Raw genomic sequence first — 22,121 nt, 5'->3', positions numbered from 1 at the left:
TTTAATGATTGTTTAGTTTGTTATATAGAGGATGAAGTATTTGAAAGTGTACCTAATGATGCGATCATTGATCGTTTTCAAAATATGACTAGTCGTCCAGTACAATTGTAATGATATTGTTTATATTCATATGTTGTCTTCAAGTGTTTTTGTTATTTTCTAAATATATGTTGGATATTGATACTCGTTCCTTAATTCGGTTATTGTAATATATTGACTTAAAATTGCGGTAGAAACCCATATACTTCAATTTCTAGATCCGCTTCTGGGTATAAAGTTCATACATATGGGGAGTTTTTTTTTTCTTATTTAATAATCCCTCTTCTCTCTCTCTCTATATAATTAATTAATTTCAACAGTTGAGATTTTAATAAATATTTTAACAAATGCAACGAAATATTATACTCATGACATGACGTTCAAATTTAGCTCGTGAACTGATTCAATTGATGAGCTAAATTGGAACTAATAAGAACTCTAATGCAATTCGATCTTTCGATTTTTTAATCTAAGTATGATCAGTAAATTCTTATTTCTATTCGTTCCTATCATTTAGGATGCTTCAGTTTCACATAATTGTGATTTGTCAGAATTAAAGGATTCGCAGGAGGTCTATGTAACAAAAATTAGAATTCATTAATTTATGCACACGAACCATTTCATAATATTACGAAGATTTCATGATTTGGTTAAATTTTAATTACAAATGAATCAAAATAAGGAAAATTGATTATAACATTTAAAATTATATACGTAATAACTTATAGCATGTCTGGCCAAACTTTCTTTTTGGCCAAAAATATTTTTGATATTACCAAAATTATTTTTTTCAAAGTTAAAATGTTTGGCGAAGTTTTAGAAGTAAAAAAAAATGCTTTTGAGTAGGGGTGTACATGGACCGGATTAGTTCATTTTTTATCAAAACCAAATCAAACCAACCATATCGGTTTGAATTGATTTGGTTTTGTCGGGTTTTTTGTTACTTAAATATTATTTTAATCTTACTTTGTTAAATTTTTTATAAGTTAGTATACGTTTAGTAAAAATATAAAAAATTGACAAACATATTATCTATTAAAATATTCTCATGGAAGAATTTTTTAGTAACACATAATAGTTATTTTTTTAGTCGCGTGACAATAAGTTTTTGTTGATGTACACTTTCAAGGTTATCCGAATTTAGTAATTAAACATAAAAATCAATATGATACCTAAATAATAATAATCACTTCACATTTGAAAAATATATAAAAATTTAATAGATCTTAACATTTGATATGAATAGAGAAGAATAAAGAGATTGACGCATTTCAGTAACACTTGATGAGAAAGTGGTCGTACAACTTATTATTTAAGGTTAATAGATATGAAACACTTCATATACTATTAAATATTGAGAAAACCACCCTCTATAGCCTCTCAAATTTTTAATAACCCATGTTTTTACCCATTTACGCGAAATGGCCCTTCGGTTCAAACTTATTGCATCTAATAACCCGAAATATCTATTTTGTATATTTTTTATATATTGACAGTCTATTTTGTATATTTTTTGTATAGTGACAGTCTATTTTTTATATAGTGACAGTCTATTTTGTATATTTTTTGTATAGTGACAGTCTATTTTGTATATATTTTGTATAGTGACAGTCTATTTTGCATAGTCACAATCTATTGTATATAAATTGTATATTGACAGTCTATTTAGTACATATTTTGTATAGTGATGGTCTATTGTATATATTTTGTATAGTGACAGTTTATTTAGTATATTTTTTGTATATATTTTGTATAGTGACAGTCTATTGTATATAAATTGTACAGTGATAGTCTATTTTGAATATTTTTTGTATATTGACAGTCTATTTTGTATATACTTTCCACCACATTCCTGCCTTGTACACTACCACTTACCAAGACATAATTGAAAAATCAAATGACCAATTGCATATCTGAATTTAAAAGTTATAACCAGAATTATATTCTTCTTTTTCATAAATTTCCTCTTCTTTATAATTTGATGAAACCATGTAAGCCAAAAAAGATTATAGCTTGTCAAGAAAATAATTGTTTGGTCCCTCACAAAATTTGCCAATTGACAACATTGGTGATTGATGTAATTCTCCTTAATTCATACTTCTAATATTTTCATTGGGAGTATTATTTATTGACACTAAAAATCACAATTCTTGCAAATGAAAAATAATGTAAATGGTTATACGTGTCCTCTAGTTAATTGCCGTGCTTCACGGTTAAACAAACAAATAAAGAGAGCAAAATTCTGAAAAGCAGAACTCCCCAGCTACTTGTTTTACTGAAAAGCAGAACAAGCCTCAAGATTTCACCAGAAAATTCATAAAACCCCAAGATATCTTTCTGCAAGATTTTACCTTTAACCAATAAAGCAAACATCTTTATAATTCTCAAATAAAACTACGTCTTCCACCCCCTTCTGCTCCGATCATCTTGTTGATCATTCTTATTTTGTGGGATATTTGAATTTTTTGGGAAAAATAGGAAATTTATTGAAGAAAAACATATTTTTTCTTATAAATTTTCCTTTCTCCAACTGATGAGAAAACAGGGGAAAGAGAAAGGACATAGTTAAATCCTCTGTTTGTCAATATCGGTGGGCAGCTGTCCATTCCGACAAACTCTAGTTTGTCAAATTTGGTGGCTAGCCGCTGAATTATTTTTAGCCTATAAAATGTATATTATAATTTTTGGCTACTAGATGTTTTAAGTTTGGCCCGAGTGTGGCTATAAATAAATTTTGCCCTTAAATATTATATCCCGCAAGAGAATCCCAAATATTTTTAGACATTTTTTAAAGAAAATTCTATATAAAATCTTAAAAGTATATACAAAAATTATATATTTATATGTCGGTTTGATTCAATTTTTTTTACTCAATACCAACCAAATCAAACCAAACCAAACCTAGTCGGATTTTTTAATAGGCTTGGTTTGACTTTTCGGTTTGGTACGATTTTCCGGTTCGGTTTGTACACCCCTACTTTTGAGTAAAAAAACAGAAGCAGATTTTAAAAAGCAGAAAAAATAGTTTATTCACAAAATATTTTTTTGAAAAAATATATATATTTAGAATCACGAGATCAAACATTAATTGTTGCTCATAAACTAATTAGTTAAACATAATTTATTTTCGAGCAAAAAGTATATTTTCAAAAAGCTAACTTGGCCAAGCAAAACGTTTTCACGTGGGGTAAACTAACGTGCACAGGCAGGGAAAGACCGATCCGACCCTGGCAAAGCGATATCACGAAGACGTTAACGGCGAGCAAACACTCTGTTTAACCACCGCATCACGGCGTTTTCCAAAGGCGACCCTTATTTATAAAGGGGGAAATCCACGAGTGCACGAAAGCACCTAACGCCTACTGGACATAAAATATTGAGGCCAAAATATTTGACCTTTCTTCCTTGTTCGTTCCTTCTTATCTTCCCTGCATCTAAAATTTTTCCAGAATTTAGCTTCTAGAGGTTATGGATGGAAGAACTTTATTAAAGATGGTTATAATCACCTGCTTAATTGCCTATTCAACTGGTAGAGGTAATCATAATTGCTACTCCTATACTACCTGTGTTGATTTGAATTTTTAAAATGCTAATGTTGTGAGTTGCAATACATCTAATTGGACTGTATATGTAATACAATTATGTCTAATAGGAATTAAGGGAGCTCATAGTATCTTCGGATTATATTTTAGGGATTGTTAGTATATTGATTGAAGATGGAACTGAGTTTCTATGTACTGTGCTTTTGTTATGGAAGTTGAGATTAGATTTTGTTTTGACAAGAAAACCTTCGGTCTTAATGTATAAAATGATCGCCTTTTATTTCAAAAGTATTGTACACACCAATAATCAATATTAATGCACAAGATAAGGCTATGATATTTGAAATTAGCATAATTCAAAGTCGTACTGTCAGACATGGTAGTAGGATTCTGTTCTACATCTGTTGCAGCGTATTAACCAATACATACATTTTAACTGTATACAGACTTCATTTTTTTCTTCTTCTGAAGAATTAAACAAAACACTTTAAAGTAGGTAGATTCTCACAACTATTTTTTCAAGCAAATCACATGCAGTACTAGATGTATTACAGTGGGAAATACTTCAAAACAAAAATAAAAAAATTGGATACTGGATATCTCGTTAGATAAGAAAAAAAGAGATATGTTAGGGGTCGTTTGGTTTGAAGACAAGTTATGCTAGGGTTAGTTATGCAGGGATAATTTATACTGTATTAGTTATGTTAGGATTAATTATCCTGGTATTATTTCTTATTGATTGTTTGGTATGTAGTGGAGTATTAATTTTGGGATTGTCAATTTTACTGCTTTATCCTGGGATTACTATTCCACGATCTGGCAGGTGTAAGTTATCCCGGTACTAATTTTAATCATGGGATAACGTAACCAAACAGGGGACAAGGCTGTACTAAATTTTTATCCCAAGATTATTTTTGCGTATTCTCCATGAGAAGAAAGATATCTTGATGGGCAACCCCTGAGTCCATATGTATTTGTAAGCTGAGGTCCCTTTTCTCTAACTAAATGGCGTTCGTTAAAAGAAAGGGATAGTTTACAAGATTTTGCTGCTTCTAGAAATTTTGAGGAAATTTCACCGCTCTGCAGATCATACCAAATGACCCCTTACAGATATGAACATATGGTCTTACAATAAATTACAAAGTGACTATTCTAAGAAAATTCTTTATTGAACTACAGAACATCCTTAGAAACAAATTAGTTGTTGCATAAACCAAGTAACTCGATTCAGTAACATTAGTCAACTGTAAGGACTAAGGACAAGACAAGCTCAATAGTTCCTCTACTAACATCATCTCTTTTCTTTCTTGCGCACCCTCTTGATTATTACCGAATTGATATATAAACTCTTATCAAGACCCCCTCGAACAGTTGCTATAGACCCAAGTTAACATTGGTTTACATTTCCCTTCGTTGCTCATTCATGGACTTCCTGGCCTGAAAATTGAGATCAACACACATTTTAGTAATCCTCAGGCATATATTGGAGATACTTGAGTTTGTTCTCTTTGAGCCTTGGTAATGCATTTTTAACCAAGACGAGACTATTTCATGACTTGGAAAAAGAATGGGCTAGGAATGTTTTAGGATGCAAGAGGAAGACAACAATTTAATGAAGCTTATGACCAAGACTGCTATTTCGGCCGAGATACAAGTTTAAACCTCCATATATGGATATTTCAGCTGAGACACTGGGCATATTGCTTATACTTTGTAAGCTTATTGTTGGGTTGAGTTACCGAGATGGAAAAAGTAATTTCCACTATGGATCAACAGATACATAGTGGCGTCTATGGATACTTTGAGCTATGGCTACGGACAAATGGATATGAAAGCTCCAAATAAAGCACTCAAATGTTCCAAAGAGAAATTAAAATGACGAGGTAACAATGGGTACCTAGATAGGATTGTACAGGCATCACTTGTTTGCTATTTATTTCAATGTAATTTTTGTGCGTGACAATAAATTATTCCACAACTGCATTATATTTGTAAAGTGATAATTGACACCGTTGGTTATGATAACATATTCATAGATAGCTACTCACAGTTAAGTTTCTTTTTGGTTGTAGAACTCAAAGTGGAGGATCGAAGGACAATCTACAATCATACGCTTGCAACCATATTAGTGGAATATGCTGCAACGGTCAGTTTTGGTTATATTTTGAATAAATGAGTAGGATAGAGGGCAGAAATCTTTTAATTGAAGGTTAATCACTTACTTCTTTTCGATAAATGGTTGATGTGCTTAGCTGGATATCATGATGGCCAAAAGTGGACTTTGTCAATAAAAGAGGGACCGAAATCCCAATTTTTCCAATTTCTTTCTGTGTAGTTATAACTTCTATATTCCTTGAACTCTTCTTACTCGTCTTTGCTGTATGTGATTTGCATTTAATATATTCCATACTTTACCAGTTCAGGCTATTTTAACAGGGGAACATTATATCCATTCTTGTGACTTTCTTGCTGGATTGCTGTCACCTAGAGTTTAACAAAATGACCTCTTTTTTGTAGGTCTATATCTCAGATTTGACAGAACTATTTACTTGGACATGCCCAAGATGTGATGATTTGACGAAGGTATTTTATTCGGCTTGTTGTGTATATATTCTTCAGGTTGAAGAGAAGCTTTATGTAAATTTCATGGTGTATTTTTCTTATATGATTAATTTGTCCAAGCCGTCATCCTATGCAGGGGTTTCAAATTATAGAGCTCATTGTTGATGTGAAGCGATGTCTACAGGTGAATATCAAATAGTGCAAAAGCATGTTTTGCTCTCACTCAGAGGAACTAGTTTGGTTTTAATTATTCATATCCATTGCAGGCATTTGTGGGAGTGGCTCCAGATCTTAATGCCATTGTAATTGCTTTCCGAGGCACTCAAGGAACCAGGTTTCATTCTACTGAACCATACTCATATGTTTAATTTGGCTATATGGTGAATAGAATATGTCTTATTTTGCAGATAAGAAGCCAGACTAATTTATTGAGATGGATATCTTAAGAATATATACTAGTGATCCTACATTACTCCAGCTCAAAACCATTTTTCTTGAAAGGAAAAACTTTTGGGGGTCGTTTGGCTGGGGTGTTACGAGATATAATCTCCTAAAAAAAAGCAGCTTTTGTTTATACATGTTTGGTTGGGATTTGAGGAGATTTAATCTCCACATAAAAATCAACATTAATTTTTGGTTGCTTCTTTTTGTTTTCCTCATAAATAATACCTGCATAAGTTATGCGGGAATCTATGTAGTATTTTATGTGGAGAGACTGGTAAGTTGACTAGACCCTTCAGGTCTAAGTTGTGAAGTGTTGCTCAAGAGATTCTCTTTGATCATGTTGTGTGATTATGCTTAAACGGATATCCACTGGTCGATCTGCTCATGTAGAAAGTTGCACTGTGTCGTATGCATATTCAACATACTGATAACTAAGTTCACGTGCTAACTTTTTGGATACAGCATACAGAATTGGATTGAGGATCTATACTGGAAGCAGCTTGATATAGATTATCCTGGAACAGAAGATGCAATGGTGAGTGTACAACATTTAAATCTCTTCTGCTTCTGATTTTTGTATTAACCTTCGTTTCTGCAGGAAGATTATAGTCAGTTTTGCATCTTACAGGTGCATCATGGATTTTATTCTGCTTACCACAATACAACATTACGCCCTGGAGTGCTAAGTGCTGTTAAAACAGCAAAAAAGCTGTATGGAGACATTCCTATTATGGTGACAGGGCATTCAATGGGAGGGGCCATGGCTGCTTTTTGTGGATTGGATCTCACAGTATGTTTTAAAGACTTGCTGCTACTTTATACTATAACTTCTTGTCGTCCATATATTTTGACTTGCTTTTCCAATTTGATAGCTCTGGTTATAGAATACCCTTGTAATCATTATTGCTTTTGCACTCCCTTAGGAATATTTACATGTCTCAATTTCCTACTTTGCTTATGAATTATGACTTGAAACGATGTGTTTTCTCTGTATTACTTTTTTTTTAATTGATCAATTGTGGATGCTTGTACTTATAATTAGAAAAGGTGGAATTGTACACATTGTTCGATGGATCTTGTGACATAACAAGAACCTATAAGAAAAGAAAAAATGGCTAGTGGAGTTCTATTGATTTATTTATGTATGTTTATTCCAGGTAAATCTTGGCTCGCAGAATGTTTCAGTTATGACATTTGGACAACCTCGAATTGGCAATGCTGCTTTTGTGTCCTACTATAGCAAACGGGTGCCAAACACGATTCGTGTCACACATGAACATGATATTGTGCCTCATCTGCCCCCGTACTATCAGTATTTCCCTCAAAAAACTTATCATCATTTTCCTACAGAGGTAACTGTTTTACAAGCATAACTCAAATATTTTCTGCCTTATTAACTGCATGAAATCTAGCTATATCATTTCAGTACCTGGAAAAGTTTTAAGGAATGAGATAGCTCTTTAGTGAAAGTCTTGAGTAAGTGATTTGGCTATTCAAAAGTGCAAATATATGTTTTGAAGATAACAGTGTAACAAGCAGAAGAGTGTTGACTTGTGCTTGAACTCTTGCTATCCTTTTAAAGATTATTATATATTTTTATGTTGTCTGTTGTTTGCAATTCCATTTTCTGCTCAAATAAATTGAAAGTAAGCTGTCATTCGTTTTGTAAGTTTCATCAATTTAATGGTTGTTGTCATAAATTAATTCTTGGCTTTTTTTCTTTTAATTGGAATCACTGATATTGCAGGTCTGGCTCCATAACGTTGGCCTTGGAATTCTTGCTTATACAGTTGAAAAGGTCTGTGATGATTCTGGGGAAGACCCTTCTTGTAGCAGGTAACTTCTCTCGGGCTTATAATTTATGAGACATCTGCAAATCGGTATATAGTAAAGATAGTTCATGCTGGTTAGATAAAAACAGAGGAGAAATGATTATAACAAGTTATTAGATATGGGCACACTGCGTCATTGTCAAAATATGGATATTGTTTCTCTTTCTTTAGTCAAAACTCAAAAACAGTGTTCTCAGCACACTCTTGTTGCTGAAATCTATTTACTTACTTACAATCTTTTAGAAAAAGGGGAGTGTTCATTCTACAAAATTGTGAAGAATAAAACTGTAAAGTGCCTGTGAAGCACTAGCACAAAAAAGTTCACCTGGAACGAAAAAAAAGGGACAGAAAGGATAAAGATGAAAGCTAAGTTGTAAAAGAGTTGATACTTTGTCCTACTAAATTAGGAAAGAAAAGTGAAGGGTGTTTTTTCTCTTTTGAACAATCACATTTGTAGGGAGCTTACTTGTTGTTTCTAAGAAAAATAAAATAATTGTTTTACTGTTGTCAGATGGTTCTGAAGCTAATCCTTAAAAGGGATTACCTCATTCCTATTTTGTTTGACCTAACTGCTATATATCTGGTAGTCGACATTCTTCATTCACCTTGATCTTTTAATTACTCTTTATCATTCTTTTATTCAATTATTGGTGATTGGTGTAGTTTAATTTAGTTTATAAAACTATTACTTTCATATTTCAAAAATAATACACAACCTTCAATGGTAAAACTGAAGATTATTCAAGTCAACCCTCCTGAACTGATATAGGTCTTACGATTCAGTTCGGAGATAGTAGTTCAGAAGGATGCTCACAGAAGTTAATTATTTCTTCTTACTTAATTATTGATTTTGAGTATCTCATAGCCAGACGCTATAATACAATGTGAAACATGTTCAGTTACGTTACCAAAGAAGAGGCTGGACAGCCTCTTTCTCATCGTCTTTTCTGTAGTGGAAAACTTACTGAATTTTGCTTAGAGATGTTGCCCTGTATGCTAATTTTCTAAAATACTCCCAGGTCAGTGGCTGGTAACAGTATTATGGATCATCTGAGATATTATGGTGTAAGATTAGGAGGCGAGGAGGATCCAGGATTCTGCAGAATTGTGATGGATCGTGGTCTTGCTGCACATGGCACAGTAGATGTTGACGGAAATGTCATCCTATCCAGAGATATTCCTGCTTCTGTTTTGAGGATGAATGTGGAATCTAATGAGCAAGGGAGATCGGTATAGAGGTTTCTTGGGATCATTACTTGGCTTCCCCAAGATTGGAGAGGTCTTAAATTGGAGCTGTTACCCAGTCAATTGTGCAGTTTGGTCCTACGCTGGGGAAATCATATATATAGTTCATTTTTATCTTATATGTACATATCACTCATGTAAATAACAATAAAAACTTCACTATTGTAAATTGTAATGAACTAAACTCAATTTAAGAAACGGAAACAATGCTCAAATCTGAATTCCATTTCATCCATCACGCAATCCAGTGGTACACTAATGAAAACTGTTACTGTTCAACTCAGAAATAGAGGTAACGAAATTACAATTGAAAGTATATATTAATACAGCTCCAAGTTAGTTTATCATAAATTTGGAAAATTGCATGCTATAATTATTTAGTATGATCAGAATTTTCCTACGGTATTTATGCATGTGTTTGTCGAAGTTGGTTATTTTACTTCATATTTTGAGATATATAATACTTATAATAGTCATCATATATTGCATTTTGTTATAAAATAAAAGCAACTTAGTAAAACATGAACAAGACATGTTGTTATGAAATAAAAGCAATTTAGTAAAACATGAACAAGAAATGGAGATAGAGAGAAAGAAGAGATTTTCTTCTTCAATTGTGTATATTTTCCTATCTATTACAAGGCCTTTATATAGGAATGAAAAGTGAAGAAAAATATGTCATTGAATATGTCATTAAGTATAGAAATATGTCATTGAATATGTCATTAAGCATTTGAGAAGATCATGGAGGAAGAGTAGACATCCACCATAATTTGATTTTTCTTATAACACTCCCCCTTTGATGTCCATAGATAATGTGCCTCGTTAAAACCTTATTAGGAAAAAACCCTATGGCAAAAAAATCCTAGTGAAGGAAAAAGAGTACACATGTTTAGTAATACGCCTTTTGGTTGACTCGTTAAAAACCTTGTAAGGAAAACTCAGTGGGACAAAACCTTGTAAGAAAAAAAGAGTACAACGCGTATTAACTCCCCCTGATGAGAGCATCAATTCACATCTTTGAACCTTCGTATCCCAATCTTGTACACTAGTTTCTTAAAGGTTGACGTCGGTAGAGATTTGGTGAACAAATCAGCCATATTATCACTTGAACGGATCTATTGCACATTGATATCACCATTCTTTTGAAGATCATGTGTGAAAAATAACTTTGGTGAAATGTGCTTTGTCATATCCTCTTTTATGAATCCTCCCTTCAATTGGGCTACGCATGTTGCATTGTCTTCATACAAAATTGTGGGTAGTTTGTCACACTTCAAACCACATTTGTTTCGAATAAGGTGTATTATAGACCTCAACCATACACATTCTCGACTTGCTTCATGAATAGCAATTATCTCAGCATGATTAGATGAAGTAGCCACGATTGATTGCTTAGTCGATCGCCAAGATATGGCAGTGCCTCCATATGTAAACACATAGCCTGGTTGAGATCAAACCTTTTGTGGGTCATATAAATACCCAGCATTGGCATAACCAACAAGATCAGAACTGCAATCATTGCCATAAAATAATCCCATATCGGTAGTCCCTTTTAGATACCGCAATATGTGTTTGATTCCATTCCAATGTCTCCTTGTAGGAGTAGAGCTATATCTTGTTAAGACATTAACTGAAAAAGTTATGTCAGACCTTGTTAGAAAGATATATTAGTGCACCAATTGCACTAAGATATGGTATATCGGGACCAAAAAGCTCTTCATTATTTTCATGAGGTCGGAATGGATGTGCTTTATCCATATAAAATCGTTTTAAAATCATTTTAGTGTATGGTGATTGATGGACAAAAATTTCATCTTTCATATACTCAATTTGTAGACCAAGACAAAATTTTATCTTTCCAAGATCTTTCATTTCAAATCCTTTATTTAAATAGTCTACTACTTTAGGAAGCTCCCAGGGAGTTCCAATGATATTTAAATCATCAACATACACGGTGATTATAACAAATTTAGATCCAGATCTTTTTATAAAGACACAAGAACAAATTGAATCATTCTTGTACTCTTCTTTCAACAGGTATTCACTCAGGCGATTATACCACATGCGCCCTGATTGTTTCAATCCGTATAAGGATTTTTGAAACTTTATTTAATAAATTTCTTGAAAATCTTAATATGCTTCAGAACAATTTAAATCCTTCAATGATTTTCATTATACGCATATCACGTTTTTCTTGTATTGCCAGATTAAAACCTGAAATGGCGACATCCACCACAAGAGAACATGTCTCTATATAATCAATGCCAGGATATTTACAAATCTTCTTGTGACACAAGTCGTCTTTATGTCTATCGACTTGACCTTTTTTTTTCCGCACAAGAACACATTTATACCTCCACTGTCTTTATACTTTCAGGTGTTGGGACTATCCGTCCAACTTCATATTTTTTAGGTAAAATCAATTTTCATTGCGTATTTTTCATTTGGCCAATCATTTATCTGTCCAAATTTCATGACAGATTTGATCTCAAGATCCTCGTCAATATTAATAATATTGAGCGCTACATTATATTAACAATATCGTCGACGATCATTTTATATCGGTTCTACTATTACCCAATAAAGACATAACTTATTGAGATCTCTTTATCTTATTATTTTCAGGTACCTGAACCTCTCCCATGAGGTCTTATGAAGTATTATGTCGTGGTACTCTTCTAGAGCACTTGACTCCTTATTATGACACATTTGCTCCTCTCCTTCTTCAAGGAGTTTTATCTTTGGAACCGATTAGTCTATTATGCTTTATGCATGCCATGGACTCTATTCATTGTGGATTTTATTTTATCTGGAGCATTAGCAGCTGAATATGACATTTAGCTTTGGGTCAACAAATACGTCTGGCAATATTTTACAAATGAATTATCACTTGAACTTCAAGTTCACATTTTCTCGTGCGAGGATCTCGATGTACTCATAATAATTCATTACATGCATTACTTTTTTAGCTTCCCATTTTCTCCCTTATTATTAAGATCACCAACTCATATCCCTAGCCTTATTTGGGGATCAATCTTTGTGCATTGTGGTGGAATAATTAAATCATATAGCACATTCATATTTCTAGATGAAAATTATTTGGTTCCTGACCCTGAACCGATTGTGATAGGGAGAACTTATCATAACTTGGCTAGATGCGTACAAGTGCTGTTGTATATTAAATAATACATCATATACCAAAATTTATTTTGGCAATTTTGTTCTCATAACCCATCGTTTAGATATAATTGGAGGCATACAATTTCTGCTAAACCAACTTGGATTTAAACCAGTATTATCAAGATAAATCATCATAATTTATATTCTGGAACTGTGCTCTAATAATTTGAGCAATCAATCTTGCAAAAACCAAACTACAAGTTGATAACAAATGCACATGTGACCATATAATAGATGCATCTATTAAAATCATATAATAGTAAACGGTCCACATGGAAGGTGACTCGGCCCATATATTTATCACCTTTTATTCGTTCCAGATTTCAAAGGATTCAATCCCAACCTTAACTGGTATATCATGAGAATAAGCAGCACAAGAAAATTCTTGAAGAATCTTATATTTCTTCAATATATGCCAATATAATTCTCAATTAATTTTTTCGCATCATAATTGAACCGAGATGGTCAACCGGTCATGCCAACTAATATTTATTTCAGTAAACCTCTAGTTTACTTGTGGCTTGTGATTGCATCATCATGCTTATACTTGTATAGTACAAATAGAAGAAAAGTCATGTAACCTTTCATATTTACCCGGTATAATTATAGAGATATTCAATCTTTTTTTCATTTATAGTCTCAATATGCCAACCATTTTGGCTAATATATTTATAAATCAAAATATTTCTTTTGATACTTACTACAATATTAATGTCATGAACAATTTCATTCATCCGGGTAGTAACAAATTAGTTCTTTCAGAACTCTTAACTGCTTTTGTATTACAAGATCTTTTGTCACACCATCCATATAATGAATGTCTCCTTCACAAAGAGAATCATATCATACTAATTGTCATGTTCAAAATCATCACAAGCAAAATAATTTCTTGCTTTAATTTTGCTTTTAATAACTTTCATAAGGCATGACAAAATATTTTTTTGGCGTATCACATGCATGCGACCAATGATATATTCACGTAACTATACAATAATATTCATTATCTTTCCTTGTCTCAAACCTCCCTTAGAGGTGAGTTGTAGTATTTATCCAACTATGCACAAGTACATTATTATGCATAATCTTTATCATATATATATTTCCACATTCACTTTCAGGAATGAGTATGCAATCTCAATGTTTATCACAAGTCACATTCTCTTCAAAGAATTTCTCTCTTTTATAATTACCATAGTGATAACTATTATTATTTTGGCCTTTCACACGCCCGCATTCATTGGTCAACCACTTGTCTTTATTTAGACTTATCATGCACTGCTATCACATTCACTTCAAGAATGGAGCAAATCAAGTGGGACAAGCTTCAGGCTTTTTCATGAAAATTATATTATTTTTTCTTTAGTTATTATTATTATTATTATTATTATTATCAATATGGTGCATTAGGACTCAAACCCAATGCTTTACCCATATAAAGGCATGTTAGGCCATAATGCGTTGATAGATAATGCGTTGGCATAACATGATGTATTTCATTAGGATATATGCCAATTTTGCTTTCAATGAAATACATCGTGTTATGGTAAAAATATTATTACTAAATTACCTTAATAATTATCTATTGGAATATTATACATTGGATATACATTGGAATATTATCTTTGTCCTATAAGAGATGTAGCAAATAAAGATATACCTTTTCAGTTCTTTATTTCACTGGATACAATTGAAAAAAATATTTTTACTAAACACTGCACATAAAGTTAATGCAAAGATATGAAAGTATGAATGGGTTTAGATGGATGTAAAACTTATCTTTGTATTATCATTCAAGACATTTTTTATTGTACTTGATTTCATTGCCTACTTATAATTTACATAGTCTTGACGTAAAAGATCATGAAATGAGCAATTCGTGCTGATAACGTGTTATAAAATAAAAGCAACTTAGTAAAACATGAACAAGACATGTTGTTATGAAATAAAAGTAATTTAGTAAAACATGAACAAGAAATGGAGATAGAGAGAAAGAAGAGATTTTCTTCTTCAATTGTGTATATTTTCCTATCTATTACAAGGCCTTTATATAGGCATGAAAAGTGAAGAAAAATATGTCATTGAATATGTCATTAAGCATTTGAGAAGATCATGGAGGAAGAGTAGACATCCACCATAATTTGATTTTTCTTATAACACATTTATGTTTACGTCAAACTAATGGTGCAGGACACAATTTTTTTTTTAATTTAAATATGATTAAATAAATTGAATAGTTATTTTAATTTATATATAACTGTTAAATGTTGAAATTGGTGCGCGGGTAAGCATTTTTCACTAGGGGAATGTCAACTGTCAACCAACTACCTTGGTCAGTGGCTTTGCGTATCAAAACTGTTTGTGTAAATGCCCATAACAGCGTTATAACGTCCTTTATTTTCCCTCGAGTTTGGTTTCACTATTCGCCAATTAACGGTGCTTGTCGTTTTGTCTCCCATACCCCGCGAGCCAATTAACTACCTTATCCTCTCCCCACCCCCTTTTGGATATTTGCTTATTTCCATTTATGGTATTATTATTGCAATATTTGAATTGGGTAGTCTCAATAATTATATCCCTGCATATAAAGGTCCTTCTCATTTAGGAGATGGCATTTTCAGTTTGATTGAATGTTGGGTTTTGAGCCTATCCCCTTTTGTCTCCTCTTAGACCCCCCACCCCACCTATTCCTCTGTCAATTCTCCTTCAGCTAGATTAACATTTGGGGGTGGTGGGTGTACGTTTCACTGCAAATATGGAAGACTCCTGCAATGAACGGCTTGATTTTGGTAAAATGGGTTATGGGTACGAAAAACAAAATGTATATTTATGCATGCTTAATGTGTGTATTTTTTAACAACAGATTTATAAGCTGTAATATTTGTTTGTCTTAAAGTCACATGGTATCCTGATTAATTTAATTGATGATTCGTGGCTATATATGCGATATAGATGCAAGCACTACAGGAGAAGATGCAGGATCAGGGCACCTTGTTGCAATGAAGTCTTTGACTGTCGCCATTGTCACAATGAAGCTACGGTAACTTTATTAGACTATCGCTTTCGGAGTCTTAAATTTACTCACTGGTGAATGCTGTATTATATATCTGATGATAGTTTGTCACATTTGCGCGGTGTTTATTTCATTAGAGCTCGTTGCACAATGTATTTGATCGACATGAATTAGTTCGAAATGATGTCAAGCAGGTAATAATCGCATACTAGTAGTTATTTTTCTTCCATTGTATTTGCTTCTTATTTTTCTTCTATATTAAGCTTTAGAAATTCTTACATGAGTTATGTGTTCATTTTGCACTTCAGGTCATTTGCTCAGTTTGTGATACAGAACAGCCGGTGCGTCTCTTGATTTGAATATAGTCTATTTCTTCTTATTTGGTGCTATTTGAATTGATGATCTAATGTATTTCTTGTTTCCAATTTAGGTTGCTCGTGTTTGTACAAATTGTGGTGTAAATATGGGAGAATACTTCTGTGAAGTGTGCAAATTCTATGATGATGATGTAATTATCCTGTGGTTCTACTGAACGAAATTCATTATTATCCCTAATCCTTATATTAGTTCAATGCCCATAGTTCTTTAGGATTTTGACATTTTTAGAAATTATCTTTTCGATGTACTTATTTCTATAATTCCATTGTTTCAGTTAGACAAAGGGCAGTTTCATTGTGATGATTGTGGAATCTGCAGGTCAGTGTAAAATACTACAATATATCTCCGTGCATTGGTAGCTTTATCTGATACTAATACTTTGGTGCTTGGACGTCTGCTAATTAGAATATTATCTTTTGCGCAGAGTTGGTGGCAATGAGAACTTTTTTCACTGCAATAGATGTGGTGCGCATTACCTATTATTGTAACTTGAGGCTCCATGGAAATTTTCTTCTCTGTTTTTCTTAAATTTGTTATATGTTTCTTTGATTTTTCGTCTTTTGCTAAAGCGTGAAGGTATATGTGATTCTCTAACTACGGGACTTCATTGGATCTTATCCTTTACACTGTTCTTTATTCATTCCTAATTATTGACTTGTCCTGTGGGAATGAAGAAAGAATTACTAGTGATTAAAATCATGGGGCAGTGCAGTGATTAATTTATCTTTTGCTCAGATCATCGTCTTAAGAACAATCATATTGGCTATATATTACTCTATAGCTACTATTCGTTGGTTCAGGTTGTTCATCTAACATTTAATCCAGTTTCTTTATTTGGGAGCGTGCTTGTAGATTAGAAGTATGGAACTTTGTATTCTTTGCTTTATTGTATACACTACTAGAAAATTATCACCGTAAATGTTCAGATTTTATTTATACACTTGATACTAGTTGAAACACCATTGCCACAAACATATTTTGGTGTTCTTATATATTTTCATTCTGTCTTTTTCTCCCTTTCAAAGTGTGGAATATTGGAGTTTTGTCACAGTATTTCCTAGAGTTCTCGTTGTGAAACTTCATTTAAGTATGTTTTGGACAAGAGTGGGTTGCTCTAGTGGTAAGCACCCTCCACTTCCAACCAATAGGTTGTGAGTTCGAGTCACCCCAAGAGCAAGGTGGAGAGTTTTTGGAGGGAGGGAGCCGAAGGTCTATCGGAAACAACCTATCTATCCCAGAGTAGGGGTAAGGTCTGCGTAAACACTACCCTCCCCAAACCCCACTAGTGGGATTATACTGGGTGGTTGTTGTTGTTGTTGTTGTTGTTGTTGTTGTTGTTAAGCTCCATGAGATGTCACTGGTTAATTAGTTGGTTGTACAGTGCAAGCAGAGAAGATAAAGATGGAGAAAATACTAAAGCTTTTCAAGTTTGTTTCTCTTGCAAGGAAATTTTCCAGCTAGACTCAGAACTTTTACTTTTCTTCCTTCTCTTTTTGGTATTCTCTCAACAAGAGGCATTCAAATTATGGTGTCGCTACTTCTATCTTTATCATTTCATTGCTGCAAATTCTATTGCTAATTCACCTTATGCCGTGCATTCTGTAGGCTCTTGCTATTCAGTTAGTTTACGTAATAACCACTCATGTGTAGAGAACTCCATGCGGCATCATTGTCCTATTTGTTATGAGGTATTGTATATTAAGTGTATTCTTTTGCTGTGGATTCTACGGCCAATTCTTTTCATTCATGCTGCCATAATCTTTGAAATGCAGTATCTCTTTGATTCTCTTAAGGACACAACAGTACTGAAATGTGGGCACACGATGCACACTGAGTGCTATCACGAGATGATAAAGCGTGACAAGTAATCAGTTTATTTTATTTATTTCTACTGTTCGTTTAGTCCTCATTACATAAAAGGGAAATTTTTATGTTATCTTTCATTCTATCTGGAACTCAGATGCTGCTGTCCCATATGTTCCAGATCAATCATAGATATGTCCAGAGCTTGGAGAAGAATGGATGAGGAGGTAGGTTCTTCGAGCTGGTGCATATTAAACTCTAGGAGGTCGGTCGAGTCCAATTTCCAGAGGATGCATATTATCATGTAAAAAAACCATGCTTAACGAATTGTGCATGGCCAATTACCTTTTTTTTTTTAAACAAGCTCAAATAGTTGTTATTTCTTAATGGTCAAACTTATATAGTAGGTAGAGCATTAGTCAAGTGAGGGATCATTGGCACCCGTAAAGTTCAGCAAAAATTCCATGTATACATGTATATGTTCTTAGAAAATAGTGATATATTAGTAGTGGGAACCGTATATACAAAGAAGATTTTGGTTGAATCCAAAAGTGCACCCGCGACCTTCAAATTCTGAGTCCGCCTCTGGCATTAGTTTTGCAATTATAACTGTTTGAGGTTGATAGGAATCAATTTCTTGAGGATTCATGTCTTTTTTGTAGAAATTCTCTGCAGGCATGAAAGCTTAGCAAAGGTTAATTACTCTTCCTAAGCATATTTCAAAATTTTCTGTCACTTCAAAAGGGCTCAAACCTTAGAACAGGTTTAGCATGCTTGCAAATGTTTGGAAGTGCTTCAAAACCTTTTTGGTTTTCTAGTATCAGTTAACAAAGTTTGTGCTGGAACAAAATGGTGTTATTAAACTTGTATCTCCCAAGATGAACTTATGGTTATTGGGATGGTACTCATTTCCATGTATTTTTTTTGCTTATCATTTTATCTTGCGAGACTCCTAGTTACTTTGGTTGGTTTCTGTTGAATAAATGTTCTGTTCTTGTAGATAAATTCCTAACTCCCCTCTTCTCACAAGAAAAGAAAAAGAAAAATGGAAAAGAGAAGAAGTTATTTCTGGAGTATTCATTGACCTTATTGCATGCATTCATAATCAAGAGTCAAAGTCTTGAAAATATTACTACAGCAGTGTTAAGTGGACTTTAGCTCCCCTATAGTTATATGACAGTAGAGGATATTTCATTTCCTAGGGAGTAGAGTACTAATGCATCAACTTGAAAATAGTGTTATGTTTAACTTGTTTTCAAGAATCTTGTACACCTAGAACTCATATCCTGCCTCAACTTCCAAATCTTCTCTTTCAGATTGAAGAGACAATCATGCCTGACGATCTTAGATACAAGAAGGTACTTCTGGTTTTTTCTTAACCCCATATATATATTTGGTGGCCTTTAACTGTTTTGACAGTCTATTCCAGAGGGCTCAACAGGGATGCAGTCGGTGTTTAAGGTTCTGCAGCCCCTTAATGCATCTTTTTAGCATATATGAAGCTGAGATGATAAATGCGGACTTGTTATATTTATAATTTTATACTATAAAAAATAATCGAAGTGAACTACCTTAGGCTTCAATTTTTGTCATCCTCGGCACATATTTGCTTCTTACATCAACTATGCTGAATTCATGTAAACTGATTACTTTGCAGGTTTGGATTCTATGTAATGACTGTAATGATACAACCGAAGTATTCTTCCACATTATCGGGCAGAAATGTCGACACTGTGAATCATACAACACCCGTATGATTGCACCTCCCGTTCTTCCTTAATAACAATATTTTTCTAACTGGAAAAACTGAATGTTCCACTGCTACATCATTTGCCGCCATTGCATCACAACTCAACTTGCATTTCGGATGCATTTGTAATATAATTCTTTCTCCAATTATGTGGAGTAGAAAACCCAACTGATTTGATACTGGACTTATATGTATCATATATGATTAATTATTGTAGTGCTTGAAGTTGAAGGGAGTACATTTTATTGTTTAAAAATAAAAACAAAGTGCACATTTTAGCACTAGTGTGTTAAAATTGCCCAAGTGGATGAATGTAATTATGGCCAATATTTTGGCTAATGGAGTCCATCTCACACAAGCATAAGCATCTTTGCAAAGTGTAGATTTTGTTGGCAATATTCTTTGGGACCCAAAAATATTGCATTATGTGGTGGACATCATTTGCACAAGTTGTATCTCTTTTTTTACACCTAATAAGCCAAGACTTTTTTGCCTATAAAAAGGAAGGCAATTACATTTTAGACACACCAACAGGACTTGTCTTCAATTCTTGTTTCTTCCTTTATTAAGAGTGTTTTGTATTAGAGTTAGTGTTGGGAAGCACCTGTTTGAACCCTTTCTTTGGAGTGATCTTGTGAGGTTCTTCTCTTAGGGTATTTGGGATTAATTAGAGTGTTTACTCTAATTTTGTATTCTCTTTTGTACTCTTATTGTTATAGTAAATTGCTCATATCCGCTTGTGGACATAGGTCACTTTGACCGAATCACTTTAAATTTGTGTCTTCTTTATCTACTTTAATTGTCGTTGTTATCAACTTTCATTGTCTTTGTTATTGCTATTATATCGTTATTCGGCTATATTCCGCAATACCCGGGTTACCGATCCTAACAAATTGGTATCAGAGCCGGATCTAACTGGGTTAGTTTCGATAGCCTAAATGACTTTAACAAAGACCTATGTTGAGAAATTTGACTGAAGTGCAAACTTCGGAATGTGACAATTAAAGATGGAAGCTATCCTAATTCAGGATGGTTTAGACTTGACATTGCAAGTAAAGGAGAAGAAGCCAGATAAAATGATGGATGAGGAGTTTGCCGTCATAGACAAAAGGGCAAAAGCAGTTATCATTTTAAATCTCCCAAATGAGGTTTTAAGTGAAGTTTCTGTAGAAACCACAGCCAAAGGCATGTGGAAAAAATTGAAAACCTTATATATGAAGCGGACGGTGGAAAATAGACTTTACCCGAAGCAGAAACTTTATACAATTCGTATGGGTGAATGTACCTCTATTCTCTCTCATCTTGACACCTTTGATTTCATTCTTATGGATTTGAGTAATATAGATGCTGAAATTAAAGATGAGAATCAAGTCGTGTTACTGCTTTGTTCTCTACCCCCATCTTTTAAGTATATAAGAGATAATATGCTTTATGTAAAGGATAATATCTCTTATAAGGATATTAAATCTATCTTAAAATTAAAAGAACAGATAGATAGTGATATTACTGGGGAAGCTAGTGGAACTCAAGCGGGAGTTGGCTTGTTTGTTAGGGGAAAATCCGACTCCAATTCCAGATACAATAATTTAGAGTGTCGCTATTGTCATAAGAAAGGTCACAATATCTCTGAATGCTATAAACTGAAAAATAAAGAAAAGCACAAAGAAAGAAAAAATGAGCACAAAAATACTGACATCGCCGAATCTAGTGTAGCAACTGATGAGATTGAGGGAACTATATTTCTAGCAACTGAAACTAGTTTCAGATTAGACAATGAGTGGATTTTAGATTCTGGTTGTTCATATTATATGTGTCCTAGCAGGGACTTATTTTCTACATATGATTCAGTTGCAGGTGGAGTTGTCCAACTAGGTAACAATGTTATTTGTAACGTTATTGACAAAGGTACAATTCGGGTCAGAATGCACGATGATGTGGTGAGAACTCTCACCGATGTTAGATATGTTCCTGAGTTGAAGAAAAATCTCATATCTTTGGGCACTTTAGAATCCCTTGGGTGCAAATTCACTAGTGAAGGTGGAGTTTTAATTTTTTTTAAAAATACTCTTGTGATCATGAAAGCAAACAGATTTGGTTCGTTGTATACTTTATTGGGCTCCACTGTTATAGGCCCTAGTACAGTTTCGGTATCAGACAACTTGTCTGATTTTGATGGCATTAAATTTTTACATATGCCCATTGGGACTTTTGCGGAGAAGGTGGAACAAATTTACTATATTAGCCAAAATTAGGCCAATGTGGAGATTTATAATTATGGCCAATATTTTGGCTAATGGAGTCCATCTACATAAGCATAAGCATCTTTGCAAAGT

At 33.4% G+C, this 22,121-nt stretch overlaps 2 protein-coding genes across 7 annotated transcripts; both read left to right on the top strand.

Moving 5' to 3' along the window:
- The first annotated feature begins 3,378 nt into the window (after positions 1 to 3,378).
- LOC104089400 (lipase-like) lies at positions 3,379 to 9,899 on the top strand. Of its 2 annotated transcripts, XM_009594279.4 has the most exons (10): positions 3,379 to 3,574; positions 5,654 to 5,727; positions 6,099 to 6,164; positions 6,280 to 6,327; positions 6,410 to 6,477; positions 7,050 to 7,122; positions 7,216 to 7,377; positions 7,745 to 7,939; positions 8,335 to 8,423; positions 9,439 to 9,899. In XM_009594279.4, exons 1-10 carry the CDS (start codon positions 3,508 to 3,510, stop codon positions 9,653 to 9,655), a joined length of 1,059 nt encoding a protein of 352 aa, XP_009592574.1. In that variant the 5' UTR covers positions 3,379 to 3,507; the 3' UTR covers positions 9,656 to 9,899. The 2 variants fall into 2 exon arrangements, with proteins under 2 accessions (XP_009592574.1, XP_009592575.1); XM_009594280.4 differs by lacking the exon at positions 9,439 to 9,899 and having other exon boundaries at positions 8,335 to 8,427.
- Positions 9,900 to 15,337: 5,438 nt separating this feature from the next.
- Positions 15,338 to 20,072, top strand: LOC104089401 (E3 ubiquitin-protein ligase MIEL1-like). 5 transcript variants are annotated; one of them, XM_033654338.2, is made up of 13 exons: positions 15,339 to 15,665; positions 15,797 to 15,884; positions 15,995 to 16,051; positions 16,166 to 16,198; positions 16,288 to 16,365; positions 16,510 to 16,553; positions 16,660 to 16,700; positions 17,681 to 17,731; positions 17,841 to 17,923; positions 18,008 to 18,099; positions 18,196 to 18,265; positions 19,355 to 19,396; positions 19,696 to 20,072. In XM_033654338.2, exons 1-13 carry the CDS (start codon positions 15,616 to 15,618, stop codon positions 19,816 to 19,818), a joined length of 852 nt encoding a protein of 283 aa, XP_033510229.1. In that variant the 5' UTR covers positions 15,339 to 15,615; the 3' UTR covers positions 19,819 to 20,072. The 5 variants fall into 5 exon arrangements, with proteins under 5 accessions (XP_033510231.1, XP_033510232.1, XP_033510229.1 ...); XM_033654337.2 differs by having other exon boundaries at positions 15,344 to 15,649; XM_033654340.2 differs by lacking the exon at positions 18,196 to 18,265 and having other exon boundaries at positions 15,338 to 15,649.
- The last annotated feature ends 2,049 nt before the right edge of the window (positions 20,073 to 22,121 follow it).

Source organism: Nicotiana tomentosiformis, chromosome 6 (assembly GCF_000390325.3).
Source record: "Nicotiana tomentosiformis chromosome 6, ASM39032v3, whole genome shotgun sequence".
In the NCBI taxonomy this organism is placed as follows: Eukaryota; Viridiplantae; Streptophyta; class Magnoliopsida; order Solanales; family Solanaceae; genus Nicotiana; species Nicotiana tomentosiformis.
Note: the sequence above shows the minus strand (reverse complement) of the source record. Positions and strands in the feature narration are given on the sequence as shown.

Excerpts from the sequence above, each read along its gene's own strand:
- LOC104089400 (XM_009594279.4), top strand. The coding sequence starts at position 3,508 with ATGGATGGAAGAACTTTATTAAAGATGGTTATAATCACCTGCTTAATT. Across the intron at positions 5,728-6,098 it reads TAGTGGAATATGCTGCAACG|GTCTATATCTCAGATTTGAC; the intron begins GTCAGTTTTGGT and ends TCTTTTTTGTAG. Across the intron at positions 8,424-9,438 it reads GAAGACCCTTCTTGTAGCAG|GTCAGTGGCTGGTAACAGTA; the intron begins GTAACTTCTCTC and ends AAATACTCCCAG.
- LOC104089401 (XM_033654338.2), top strand. The coding sequence starts at position 15,616 with ATGAACGGCTTGATTTTGGTAAAATGGGTTATGGGTACGAAAAACAAA. Across the intron at positions 15,885-15,994 it reads ATTGTCACAATGAAGCTACG|AGCTCGTTGCACAATGTATT; the intron begins GTAACTTTATTA and ends TTATTTCATTAG. Across the intron at positions 18,100-18,195 it reads GAGATGATAAAGCGTGACAA|ATGCTGCTGTCCCATATGTT; the intron begins GTAATCAGTTTA and ends TCTGGAACTCAG.